General features: G+C 42.4%; 2 protein-coding genes across 2 annotated transcripts in view; both read left to right on the plus strand.

Annotated features, from left to right (window-relative positions):
* Positions 1-2,944, plus strand: part of EFHD1 (EF-hand domain family member D1) — a 40,392-nt gene extending 37,448 nt beyond the window's left edge. The window contains exon 4 of the mRNA XM_056849915.1: positions 2,679-2,944. Within this exon, the coding sequence (XP_056705893.1) occupies positions 2,679-2,813 (135 nt within the window). The 3' untranslated portion in view covers positions 2,814-2,944. The remainder of the gene's footprint in view (positions 1-2,678) is intronic.
* Positions 2,945-11,911: 8,967 nt separating this feature from the next.
* GIGYF2 (GRB10 interacting GYF protein 2) overlaps positions 11,912-12,774 on the plus strand; it is a 91,795-nt gene continuing 90,932 nt past the window's right edge. The window contains exon 1 of the mRNA XM_056849274.1: positions 11,912-11,955. The gene's annotated coding sequence lies outside the window, so the exon portion shown is untranslated. The remainder of the gene's footprint in view (positions 11,956-12,774) is intronic.

Consider the following 12,774-nt stretch of genomic DNA (forward strand, 5'->3'; position numbering starts at 1 on the left):
TAAAACTTATAAAATCTGATGTTTGGTCTGAGAGGGAATTCGTGGAGAAAACTTACTCATGTGACTGTGCCTTAAAGTCTTGAAGCAAAGGTGAGGGACAGGGGAGAGCGAGCCTCTTTTCTCTTAGGCATGAACATATGCATGGCATGTATTCTAAATAAGGAATATCTAGACTGACTTGTGGGCACTCTATCCAGTGCTGAGATTTGTCCAGTAGTGATATGAAATACTGTAATACTCCAAGTGGTAGAAGCAAGAAGATAGGTTTAGGATCAAACTCTTTTAACACTGGCACGCAGCACTGGGCACTGGGGGTGTGTCATATAATGGCCAGTGTGAGGGGATTCATCGCAGTGTACACCTGCCAACTTTACCATTTTTGTAGTAAGTCACCACACTGTGCTGACTGGAAGATGCAATTCTGAGTCAGGAGAAGTTAAACTGAAACTGAAGATAGGATTAATCAGATTTACTGAATGCATATTTGATTTCCTGTGGCTTATCACAAAATAATAGTTGGCATGTATATGTGTAGCCAATCTACTTGCTTGCAGGCTAGTTAAAGGTGCTGTGACAGCTCTTTTCCCTCCCCTCCAATGAAGTATCCACCCCATTACACCGGTGATTCTTCTTTGTGGCTAAGGCTTTATCAGCTCAGACTAATAGAAATTGATAGCTAGAAAGTGACTATATTCCTGGTGTCTAGTCAGTAAATGATTTATGTATTTTAAAATTGTGAGGATCCATCCCCTCGGGCCCCGCCTCTTAGCCCCGCGGCCTGGCCAGCTTGACTTGGAGAGGGCTTCCTTTGGCCTCAGAATGGGCCTCCTGAGAGGATTTCCTTTCCTCCTCTTCAGCCCACGGTCCGTTCCTGCTCCTCTGAGCCACACCAGCTCCAGGGACGCCCGGCACCGCTTCCTCCCTGGCCTTCCACCCCCTCCCCGTCATATAGCCAGCCAGGCCCTCCGGGGTTCCACCCCTTTCCCACCTCCCCTCCTGTCTGACAGGGGCTCCACCAATCAGCCCCTGGCAGCTCCGTCCATCCGCCCTCCCCCTCAGGAGGGCTGCGGCCCCGCCCCAGCTGATCGGCGGCTCGTGCTCTGCCGCTCCCGCTCCCGTCTCTTCGCCCCTCCGGCCCCTCCCCGCCCGGCTCCTCCTCTGCCGGGGGACTTCGCCCCAGTGCCTGGGCCGGCGGAGGCGTCGCCCCGCAAACCCTGCCAATACCGGGTGGCGTTGCCGAGTCGCTCGGCCCCAGCCCTCCTGGCCAGGCCGGCAGTTCTCCTGGGGCTCCCGCGGGCTGTGGCACTGTCGGCCCTGCCCCCTTTTCCCCATCCGGCTTCGCCTCCTCCTGCCCGGTAAGTGCGCCGCCGGGCAGTCCCGCGCCCGGGGCTAGCCCGGTCGCGGGACAAAAATAAAGCAAAGTGACAAGCTGTGACAGCTTGTATCCATATTTGTGAATATTTGGAACCAAAATAGCACCTAATTCACACCAAGATAGCTGACTCCAGTCATCCCAATAACAACAATTGGATGCAATGGTTGGATAGGACTGGGTGTTAGTTATGTCATTCTCTCATGTAACATTAGCTAGAGAAATAAGTTGGTTTAACAGCCTATGATTTGCTGTGATTTCCTCTCAGGATGTGCCCCTTTTAAACTAAAGTTATGAATTTTCCAGGGCAAGTGTTCATCTGGGTGTACCTAATTTGAGCCCTCTGTCAAAGCACATTTGCTGTGTTTTGTTCAAATATACCATAGTCTCTCCTGGATTGAACTCAAGGGAAACTGTATTGCATACTTTCATAGTATCTGGCTAGGTTTGAACAGAGCCCAGTGATATTGCAAACCACTTTCTGCTCCCTGGAGTAGTTTTTCAACTATTTTAAAGTTGATTGTGCTTTATTCTTACACAGGTGTATGAATATATATATTTAGTTTAATAAATATTTATGCAGAGCTTTAAAATATTTGATTGAATCATTAGTCAATTCACTTATGACCACATGTCATTTGCATTCCAGGAGGAAGCCTGGTGTGACCTGAGAAAGGGCCCTTTTCCACCCAATTTCAACCCTGTCACCCCACAGGTTGTGTGTTCCACTAGCTTTGGCAACACCAAACCCTTAGGTTCACAGAGTTGTTCACAGCTTCCTCTCATACCAGTTACCAAGTTCTGAATCCCCGCTGTCTCTCAGAGCTCAGAGTGTCAGCTTTTTGGCTCTGCCCACTCTTGGTCTCTCAGCTGCTGCTGAAGATTAACCCCTTGTTTGTCACACCTGGCTAACCCCAAAGTGAAAAAGGGCACTGTAAATCCTGTTTTTTTTACATTTGTATGTGTACATGGGGTTGGATTCAGTCTTCACTGGGCAATTTCCATTGCTTCTCCCTTCCCGCTGCAGACCTCACTCGTGCCCTTTCTCAGGGTCCCTGTCCCCAAGAAGCAACATTTTGTGGAGATCAGTGAGTGGCAGTGGGAGGGAGCAGGCAGGAAAGTTCCATTCTACTAATGGAGAATTTAACCTGGATCCAACTCATGGTATCTTTTAATGGAAATGGTTTATTATGGATTTCCTAAAGAAATTATAATGCGTTACCAAAGCTAAGTGGTCTTGGAGAAGTGACAGTCTTTTGGGAAAGTGACAGTGTTCTTTCTTTACATTTCTACCACTGCATTATAGGTTCAAGCATTGTCTTCGGCCAGTAAGTTTGAAGCCGAGATCAAAGCAGAACAAGATGAACGGAAACGTGAGGAAGAGGAGAGGAAGCACCGTCGAGCAGCTTTCCGAGAGCTCAAGTCAGCATTCAGTCAATAACTGAGGCAACTTGTTTGCCACCTAAGACTGGTGTACATCCTTACAAGCTGAGCTGTAGATTGGACACCCACCTCAAGTGGAACCATAACAGATTTGAAACTCTTTTTAAAAAATGAACATACAGCTGAGCTGCTTGAAGATATGCCGCACAGAGTAACGTTTGTATCTTTCAGAATGCCAAAAATGGTTCAGATGACCCTTCACTGTAATGGGCATGACCTTGAAGAATTAAAATCTTCTATTGCTGAAGTCTGAGGAAAGATTGGCGCATCTAATAAGTAACAGTGGTACTGAACCAGTACATCTTGGTCAGAAAATAGGTAGAAAATTACAGCTTACTCTTGTCTTTTTATTCTGAATGTCCCTGCCTCATAGTTTTATAATTTCATTAGGCTTCCTTTCTGTATATCTTTTAGCTCTCCTTAATTTCCCCAAACCATTTATTGCTTCCAGAGGATCAGGGGCTTCTTTTAGATATAAACTGTATTTCTTTTGTGTGCAAACAATTGTGCCAGATGCTTGCACATACTAATTTCCCTTCATGTCCAAGCAAGGAGGCTTCTGGGGCAGCCCCATTAGTGAGGGTAGGGGGGTGCCTTTTTAAAATCGACTTTGAAACAGTTCTGTTGAAGGGTACACAAGCACCTTTTCGCATGTGCGCATAAGTGGCTCTGCTCTAAGCAAAAAATTATCCTATTAATAGATTTTCGGATTCTGCCTCTCTGGTTACAATTCATTGCATCATTGGTGTTGGGTCCATAACCTTTTTTTCCAGTTTGTGGGGGAGTAACTCATCTGACAGTAAAGTGGGTAAGATAGTTTGGTGGCCCATCTGTTGCCCACCTTTGGAAATCTTCTACCCTCTTGTGGTCATGTGTGGGAATGCAACTGTTCTTTAGAGTTATTACTTAATTGAAATTGCCAGTTCTGTTTGGCAGTGTTTCTGCTTTGAATAGGAAATCGCATTTAGGTTCCAAAACAAGGAATTGGCATGTTAATATTGACCAACTAGCTTGTACTATATTTAGAACTGACGTATATATGTCTGCATATGTACGGAAGGAAGATGTCTTCTTCGCCAAATGGTTCTCAGTCCATGTAACAGATACCACATAATTGTTTTTATTTTCACTAGAGTTTTTAGCTTCTTACACTGTGACACTAAACTGTGAGTGTGGAATAGCAAAAGGGAGTCCATCTTATATTAAACTATGAGCGAGAGAACTGCAAAACAATTAAAATATTATTTGCAAGTCCACAGATTATATTTGATAAAAAATCACACTTTTTAGCTAAATATATTTATAATAAATGTTTTATACGTTACAAAGTTTGAATTATTTTTTTCTCTTCTGTTGCGTAGTTATACAAATAAAACATTTCTAACTTGCCAAATGCTAGCTTGAAATCCTTTGTGCCATCTTCTCCTTCAGAATTTGTTGGTCTAGATCTGATCTGAAAAATGCACTTCATATTGAAGTCAAGAGTTTTAAGTCCTAGTACTCCAGTGTTTTTATAAGTTTTTAATTTTTTTATAAATAAAAAAACTGAAGAAAAGAAAAAGGAAGAGAAATTACAAGCCATATCATGATTACAGTTACAATTAATTACACCAATCAAAAAATAATATGAAAAAATATACCAACGGTGATATAATAAATGATATGTAATAAAAGGCAATTGCACTCATTAATAAAGTAGTAATGACCATTAAACAATAGTTATCCTGATATTTTTAGCATAAATCATAAGATACTTTTTTGCCACTTGATAAACACTGTATTAATATTAAACAATATTTTGAAATGAATTGTAAAGTAAAATATATACGATTTAAAATATGCATCACATTAATTATTGTTTTATATTTCTCCCAAACATTGACAAGTTATTCCCCCCCATGGCACACATTCAGTATAATAGATCAAGAGGATTTTTCATAATTCATAAACATAATTTCAACAATCTCCTTTTCTGTTCCCCTTTTTAAAGGGATAATATAAATAGTAGTTTAGTGTATGTGTGTAAATGTGTATATATATGTGTATATATATGTGTATATATATATATATATATATATATATATATATCATCCTTTATTGGCATAAATATGATATAAATAGTATGATTTCCATTTATCTTGAAATTCTTTAATTGATCTTTTGATGACAGCACAGAGTGGTTGCTGTGACTCTTGATTTACTCTTCTGACTTTAATGCCCAGGAGAGCCACAAAGACTACTCCCTGAAAATGTTAAATAATTTTCACCAAAGCTGCCAAGAGTGTGGGTTGGGCAATATTCCAAGGAGCCTGCCTGGTTACCCTACAGACCCAAGGAGCTGGGACAGTGCTCCTGATAGGCTGCTGTAAAATATTTGGTCCCTTTACAAAGGCGGAATGTGTGCTTTTGGGCCAATCAGTGTGTCTCAGCCTAGCCTGTCTCTCTGGATTGTTGAGAGGATAAAATGCAGTGCAGGGAGAGATTAGGTATGCTATTCTGAACTCCTTCAGGGAAGGGTGGAAGGAATAGAATGTAAAGAATAATGTATAATATCTAGAGAGCCAAATATTAGCCTATTCGTGCTAACAGCAAATCAGGTCATTTATTTTCATGTGATGTTTGGATTGGGTCTGGTGTGAATGGGGCTCAGGAATCTGTGGTATCCCTGACTTTCACCCTCCCCACTCTCAAGTTTCCTCTGACCTGCCCAAAGGCACCTTTAAAAGCAACAAACTTTATTCTGGCACATGAGTCAAGATCCAATCAAAATGGTAATCAATCGATTCACTCGACATGGATTGTGAGACACTCCCAATTACTGTTTGAAAGTCAATATGTAAAACTTAGTGCAGGATGAAATGAAATAAGAACATACAATGGCCCTTGTGGTCTCTTCCAACCTTGTGTGATTTTGTGATTTTTTTAAATCGGAAGATAAGCCCATACAATGGGAAGCTACAGAGGTATAGGTGAATATTTAACATCTGTAAGAGGTGGGATATACAAGATATCAGCACCTATGGTGAGTAAGTGTGAACCATGTGTTCCTTTTTGCATGTTGTGGCTGTTTTGATTTTGACATAGATCCAAATATTAATTTCCTTTCTACCTTTGGTAAAATTCCTGGTGACCTAGATTAGTGTGCCACTTTTGGAGCCACTGTGGAGTTTGAGAGGTACTGTGTAAGACTGTGTGTATATGTGTAGTGTTTGTGACTCTTGTTTTCAGCTAAGACAAAGAATTAGAGCCTGTAGGAAATCTCTGCTGATGGGAGGGATTTCTGTCAGTGGAGTGGTCCTTCCTTATCTGCCCATTCCTGCTTGAAGCCCAAAATGCCCTTTGAAATGCTACTGCTGGGAATAGAGCATCCCTAGATGTTTTTTGGGGGAGGGGGAGTTGGAGGTCTTCAGCAGGAAGAAGGAATGTGCAAAAATCACCCCACTTCCATCTGGAAATTTCAACTGGATCCAAACCAAAGTTCTCCAAACTGCCTTGCCAGTTGACTGTATAAGTAGGAAGAAAGCAACTACAAGGGCACCCAAGAGTTAATTATATAGAAAGCAAAGCTTCTTTTATTGAATTGTACTTGGGTCAGCAGTTTTACTTTTAGCACTATAATAACACGAGTATAGGTTCTGTTGCTCACATTCCTGCTTGTTTCATTGCCATCTACTAGAGGATCTCTAAGCTAATTCATACATGTTTACTCCACACGAAAGTCGAGAACACATCTCCAAATGTTAAGCAAGGAGTAATGAAATGAGAACCTCAAGAATGAAAGGTAGTTGAATTTTTCATGGTTAGTCTCGATTGGTGGTGTGATATATTAGCACCCATTTTTACTGCCATTAATCAGACAGGTCATCCCCTAATATAGACGTAGATCTACAAACAGCCTTTGATTCAGTACCAAAGATGTGCCTAAGGGAAAAACTAGGTAAGACCACAATTGATCGGAGACTTTTGTGGTTAATGCAAAGACTTTATGAACCCTCGGCTGCCCAGGATCACTGTAGTTCTGAAGGGCATCTGTCTAATTTTCTTTACAGAAGGGAGTAAGACGGCTGGCTCCCATTCTGTTTAACCTCTATATTAATGACAGCCCTCAGATTAAATAACCATAAGTTCCATCCTCCTGTATTGGCACAAACTCCTATTTCAACCTTACCGTATGCTGACAGCATATTGTTACTTTCTAGAACCCTACTGGGTCTACACCGACTTCTGAGCTGTTTTACAGAATATTGCTGTTCTGAGGGCCTGACTATCAATTACAGCAAAACTAAAGTGATGCAGTTCTCTAATTTTATTGAACAGGTTGGCTACTTCCTACAGTGTCACTCACCTGTGTTTGAATCTTTTCCCCCATTCCCTGCACCTCCCCAGTTCTCTGAGTCCAGTGACCTCCCTGATTTTTAGCAGCAAGAAAGATCTGACAGGTTAAGTGCTGCACTGAGGGAGGATGCAGAACTGGATAGGCTAAAAACAGCTGCACTTGTGGCATGTAAGAGAGATGGTAACATGGCAATTATCATTGTCCAATAGTAAAATAAAACGGCCATATTGCAAGTAGGCAATGTTTTAACATTTAAAGAGACAGTAATTTAGAAATAATACTGATGATTGAAGAGAAAGTAATACATGATGGACAAACCAGGTACAGGCATTCTTGAAGTGTCTCCCTGTCCCCACCCATCCTTGAATCCCAAATTAAAATTGGAGGATGTTGCTCTCACTTTAAGTCAGAAACTAAATACCTCTACATATGTTAATGACATTGGTAATTTGTGGCTGGCAGTTACAGTTATGAATCTATGGATTCTTCTTTCATTAGGTGTCCTAGTGATTGACCATGTGCTTAGAGTTGCATTTGGCTGAAGCATTCCATGATGCTACTACGGCTAGGACAAACTAATAACCCCCCACATAATGTGCTCAATAAGAATCCTGACTCATATTGATTGATACATTCATAGCCCATTTTTCAGGGGCTTCTCGGAAGAGCTTATAAATTATCATTACAAAATACCAACCTTAGAGCTGCTGATCTCTTATTAAAATAAAGCTCAGTCTTAATTCTCAGTGCTGTGGAAATAGAGTCTCTAGCCAATCTGACAGACTCCAGATAAAGTAACTTGATATTCAGCAGCGGTGTAAGCCATTCAATATTATACATAGATCTTTTTTACAAGCAGGCAGCTTCTCCTTATCTCAGAGTTTATTTAGATGAGAATGCCCGTGAGACTATATTTTCCCAAATTACTTATCCTCCTTTGACATCTTTCTTCATCAGTAGCTACAGAAAAAAGAATCAGGGTTACCTGAACAGACACATGGAGGGGGGTTGTTTCTTCAATATTGCAAACTTTTAACTTGACTATGACATCTTATGCTGCGTACAAATTCATTTTTAAATTGCAAGAAGGGGAACTGTCATCTGTGGTCATGGTGCTGGTGGTCCAAGAGCCTACCCCATTATTTGCATTCCTGCTTCTGTTAAACTGAAGTTTGCCAGGCATTGGAAGGGTTCCTCCTTCCCCACTGTCTGGGTTTTCCTGTCACTGTTTGCCCTCTAGTGGCACAAGATCATTTGAGAGGAATTTTTTTTAAAAAAGCAAGCTCACCAGCAGTCCTCTCGTACTCTCTTTCACACCTGTTTTTGCAATGAGGACTTGAGGAAGAGGAGAAATACAGAATACAGCGACATAAAACAATTTGCTGGGAATTCACTGGGAATCAATTTACTTTTCAATAATTCAAACAAAGTCTGCTGAAATCCATAATGCATTTTCTTTAAATAATGCACCTTTTTCCTAGCCCATTTTGAATCTTATTTACTGCTTGCTTCTTTCTGCCTTGTACTATATTAAAATCTTTACTTAAGCACAGAGCACTCAGGTTTGTTTACTTAAGCCAAACAATGATATTAATTGTAGACAGTTCTATAAACAGTGAGTACTGCCAAAGGTCCTTTGGTCCTGAAAGAATAAGCCATAATTCTTCTTTCATTAAGGGTCTAGTAACTGACAATGAACTTCCTGATAAACTCTAATTAAGCAACATGTTGAAATCTCCTTTTGAATTTTCTTTAAATGTGAGCAGGCAAAACTAATGCCAGAACCTCCAAATTTCTAATAGCCAACTAACTCAACTTTCCCAAAGATTGAGAAAAATTATAAGAGAAGCATTACTGGCTTTTAGAATGTTAGAACTGTAGAATTAACATATGACATTACCCAATTAGGGTTCAATGACATTTATGGACTCTTACCACAGATATTCAAGCTTAACAAATCTAATGAGATGGGAAATCACCTGTTGCAGCTGTTGTAAACAGTCACTGTGCTTATGTTATATTTGAGCTTGTCATAGGAATAACAGTCTTTACCTATTACATTTAATTCCCCTTTAGCCTCACTGTTTATAATGTTTGTTTCTCAGTGCCCAGTGTAGTGGTTAGCTTGTTGGACCAGGATCTGAAATACCCAGGTTCAAATCCGCACTGTACTCTTGAAGTTCACTGGATAAGCTTGGGCCTGGCCACTCAATCAGCCTAAACATAAACTACTCCACAGGTTGTTGTGAGGATAAAATAGAGGAAAGAAGAATGATGTACACCGCACTGGATAAAAATGTACTAAATCAACAAAAGCCTTCAACAATATTTTAAATAAAATGTTTGCCAGCTGGGGACATACTTCCTGAATCTGATAAAGTGATTTCTAGCCCATGAAAGCTTATGCTACAATAAATCTACTAGTTTTAAAGGTGCCACAAGACTCTTTTTGTTTATGTTTTGCTGAGTTTTAATGGGGTAGGGTTGCCAGGTCCCTCTTCACCACTGGCGGGAGGTTTGGGGGGTAGAGCCTGAGGAGGGCGGGGTTTGCAGAGGGGAGGGACTTCAATGCCATAGAGTTCAATTGCCAAAGCTGCCATTTTCTCCAGGTGAACTGATCTCTACCGGCTGAGTCAACCTTGAGCCTGCTACCTGAAACCGACTACAATTTTACAAATACTTTACTAAAACAATCGTGAGAATTAAACACCTGAAATTGTTTCCAGTAATATGGTGCTAGAAATTTCATGGGTTTGTCGGATTTTGCATATCCTGTTGTGGGGACCTGAATATTGCTTTTGAAATGCTTAGTGTGTGCTTATTTGGAAAACTTGTAGGTATTTAAAGTGCTGCTGGATGTGAATCTCTCCCCCTCTCTCTAAGTGTCAGTAAAACTGTGTGGAGGACAATTAATGAATCTGAGCTGTATTATTTGAAATATATTCTCCATTACTATGTATGGGTGTGAAAATTGGATAATGAAGAAAGCTGACAGGAAGAAAGTTGATTAATTTGAAATGTGGTGTTGGAGGGAGTTTTACGGATAATGTGGACTGCCAAAAAGACAAATCTGTGGGTTCTAGATCAAATCAAATCAAGCCTGAACTCTCCTTAGAAGCTAGAATTACTAAACTGTGGCTATCGTACTTTGGTCACATTCTGAGAAGACAAAAGTCACTGGAAAAGACAATAATGCTAGGAAGAGTTGAAGGCAGCAGGAAAAGAGGAAGACCCAACATGAGATGGATTGATTCAATAAAGGAAGCCACGGCCCTTAGTCTGCAAGAGCTGAGCAAGGCTGTTAATATAACATTTTGGAGGAAGTTAATTCATAGGGTTGCCATAAGTCGGAAGCAACTTGACGACACTTAACACACACACACAAGTTAAGGGTTATCAACCTTTAGCCTGAGTGCTAAAAGACCTGCAATGTCTACCTGTGACATTATTGGTGTATTGGTAGATGTGAAGGTGAGTAAGGGATATGTTTGGCTAGATAACATGAGAGCAAGCTGAGCCCCAGCATCATTGCCCATACTTGCAGTGGCTCACCTGTCTCTTTGTTGAAGAATTACTCATGTGCCAAGCAACATGGTCTGGGTTTCTTCTACTCAGCCCATGTGCCAGGGGTTGCCTAGTGTAAGTGTGTGTGATAAATAAAATTTGATTAGAATAATTCTGCCAACCCAACCACCTATCCCGTACATTTGCCACTGTTCATTTTTGTATGGGTTCTGTACCTCACGCATTTTTCTGGGGGCTCAGGCTTGTCCTGGAATTCTGAAGCCAAATAAGGGGGGGGGGGGAAACGACCTGCTGTACATAATATACTTATTAGGAAATATTCTCAAGATCACTTATTAGAAAGGAGTTAACTTTGGAATGCCATTTATTTGCCCTTGTGCATGCATAGTCAAGCCAGGTAAAGAAAAGGCGTCTCCTCTCAATCTTTTTTTTTAATATAATTTTTTATTGATTTTTTTAACATAAAAAACAAACATATAAAAACAAACAAACAAAAAGATTAATAAAAAAAGGAAATTGATCACTTTTTTTAGGTGGGTGAAGGGTTGAGGGGATATAGTTTTGGTTTGTTATAATTATAAAATTATGAATGTTGCAACTGGTACAAAATGATCCTCTTTTGTATCCTCCCAATCTTTAACTATGCATTTGTGTGAAGATTCTAATCTACTGTAAATAGCTACTGCAGTCCAAGTAGTGGTAATTACCGTGTGCGCAGGTGGAGATGATAATTTCCATTAAAAAGCAAGTAGAAAGTCAGTTGCAAAAGGGTAGATGTTTGCTAATGATAAATGCACTTTAACTCTCGTGCAGTAAGACAGTTTCATGATTTTTTTTTTTTACTTGTAGAGATTCTAAGCAGGGCCACAAAAGTCCGAAGGGCAGCCTTGGCATTTGTTGCCACAGAAGGCACCCTCTGAAGGGGGAACTCCACCAACCTCGTAAGCGAGGTCAGGGATGAAAAGGCCAAGTCTGTCCCGGGTACCAGTTCCTGGTGAGTTAACGCGGCGTTGCAAGAGTCCAGCCCGGCGCTGACGCTCATTGTGCGAAGGGAAAGGCCAGGGTGGCCGGCTGCCCGACCGTCGCCGTCAGCGCCCAAGCTGCGAGAACCTCCCAGGTCCGGGCAGACGGTTTCTGTCCTCCGCCTGCAGGGAGAAGGGGGCGGAGCCGCGTTCAGAGCGGGGTCACATGACCTTGCGTGTCGGCGCAGCAGCCATCTTGTGTTGTTGGGGCTGAGGACTGGTTTTGGGTTCGAGAGGCTCTCCGTCCGCGACCTCAGGTAAACCGAGCCTCGGTGGCCTCGCGGCTCCCTTTTTCAGGCGCGACCCCCCCTCCCCCTTGCTCAGCGCCCGCTTCCCTCTCCTGGTCCCTGCCCGCCCCGTGGCTGCGGCCCTTCCTTGGGAAGAGACGTAGGCCTCTCGTGAAGCACCGGCCTCCCCTAGGGGTCTTGTCCCGCGGAAGCGCATGGGGAGTGGCGGAACAGTTTGGCGTGGCAGGTGGCTGGTCCTGGCACGGGGCTGCCGGCTTGTCTGCTAGTCGCTGGGTGAGCGGAAGGAAGTGCGGGTGGGTTTGGTCCTGCCAGGGGCTCGGGTCTGACTCCAGACAGCTGCGGGCCTCGTCTCCTCCATGCGGCATGTTGGCAGCAACTGCTGGAGCTCGGTGGGCGGGTGATACTGGGCTACTCCTTGGCAGGCAGTTACGGAGGAACGTGTAACTTCTCTGAGCTCTTCTTGCGTCGCCCCCCCTTCTCTTCGTCCTGTGGGACTCTGCCTTATTCTGGAGGAAAGCACCCTTCTTCCCTTCCCACTCCGTGGTTATGGCTTTCCGGCATCGGAAGGGAGGAACGGCTTCAACGCTATGACAGCTCCCTCTCTGTGAGCTAATTGCTGAAGAGTTGTCATAGCGAAGTGTGTATCTGTGGTTGGGTACGAGGTTCGGGAAATGGAGGGTGATGTTCATTTTGGGAAAGCCGCAGGGTGTTGTTTAGTTAAATGGGTAAGTAATTCATGGAGTGACGTTATTGTAATAGCATGTGAGTATTCTTAGTCGTTCTTCTCTCTGTGGAATAATCTTACGGACTGTACAATGGGGGATGTTG

This window comes from Euleptes europaea, chromosome 5 (genome assembly GCF_029931775.1).
Source record: "Euleptes europaea isolate rEulEur1 chromosome 5, rEulEur1.hap1, whole genome shotgun sequence".
Lineage (NCBI taxonomy): Eukaryota > Metazoa > Chordata > Lepidosauria > Squamata > Sphaerodactylidae > Euleptes > Euleptes europaea.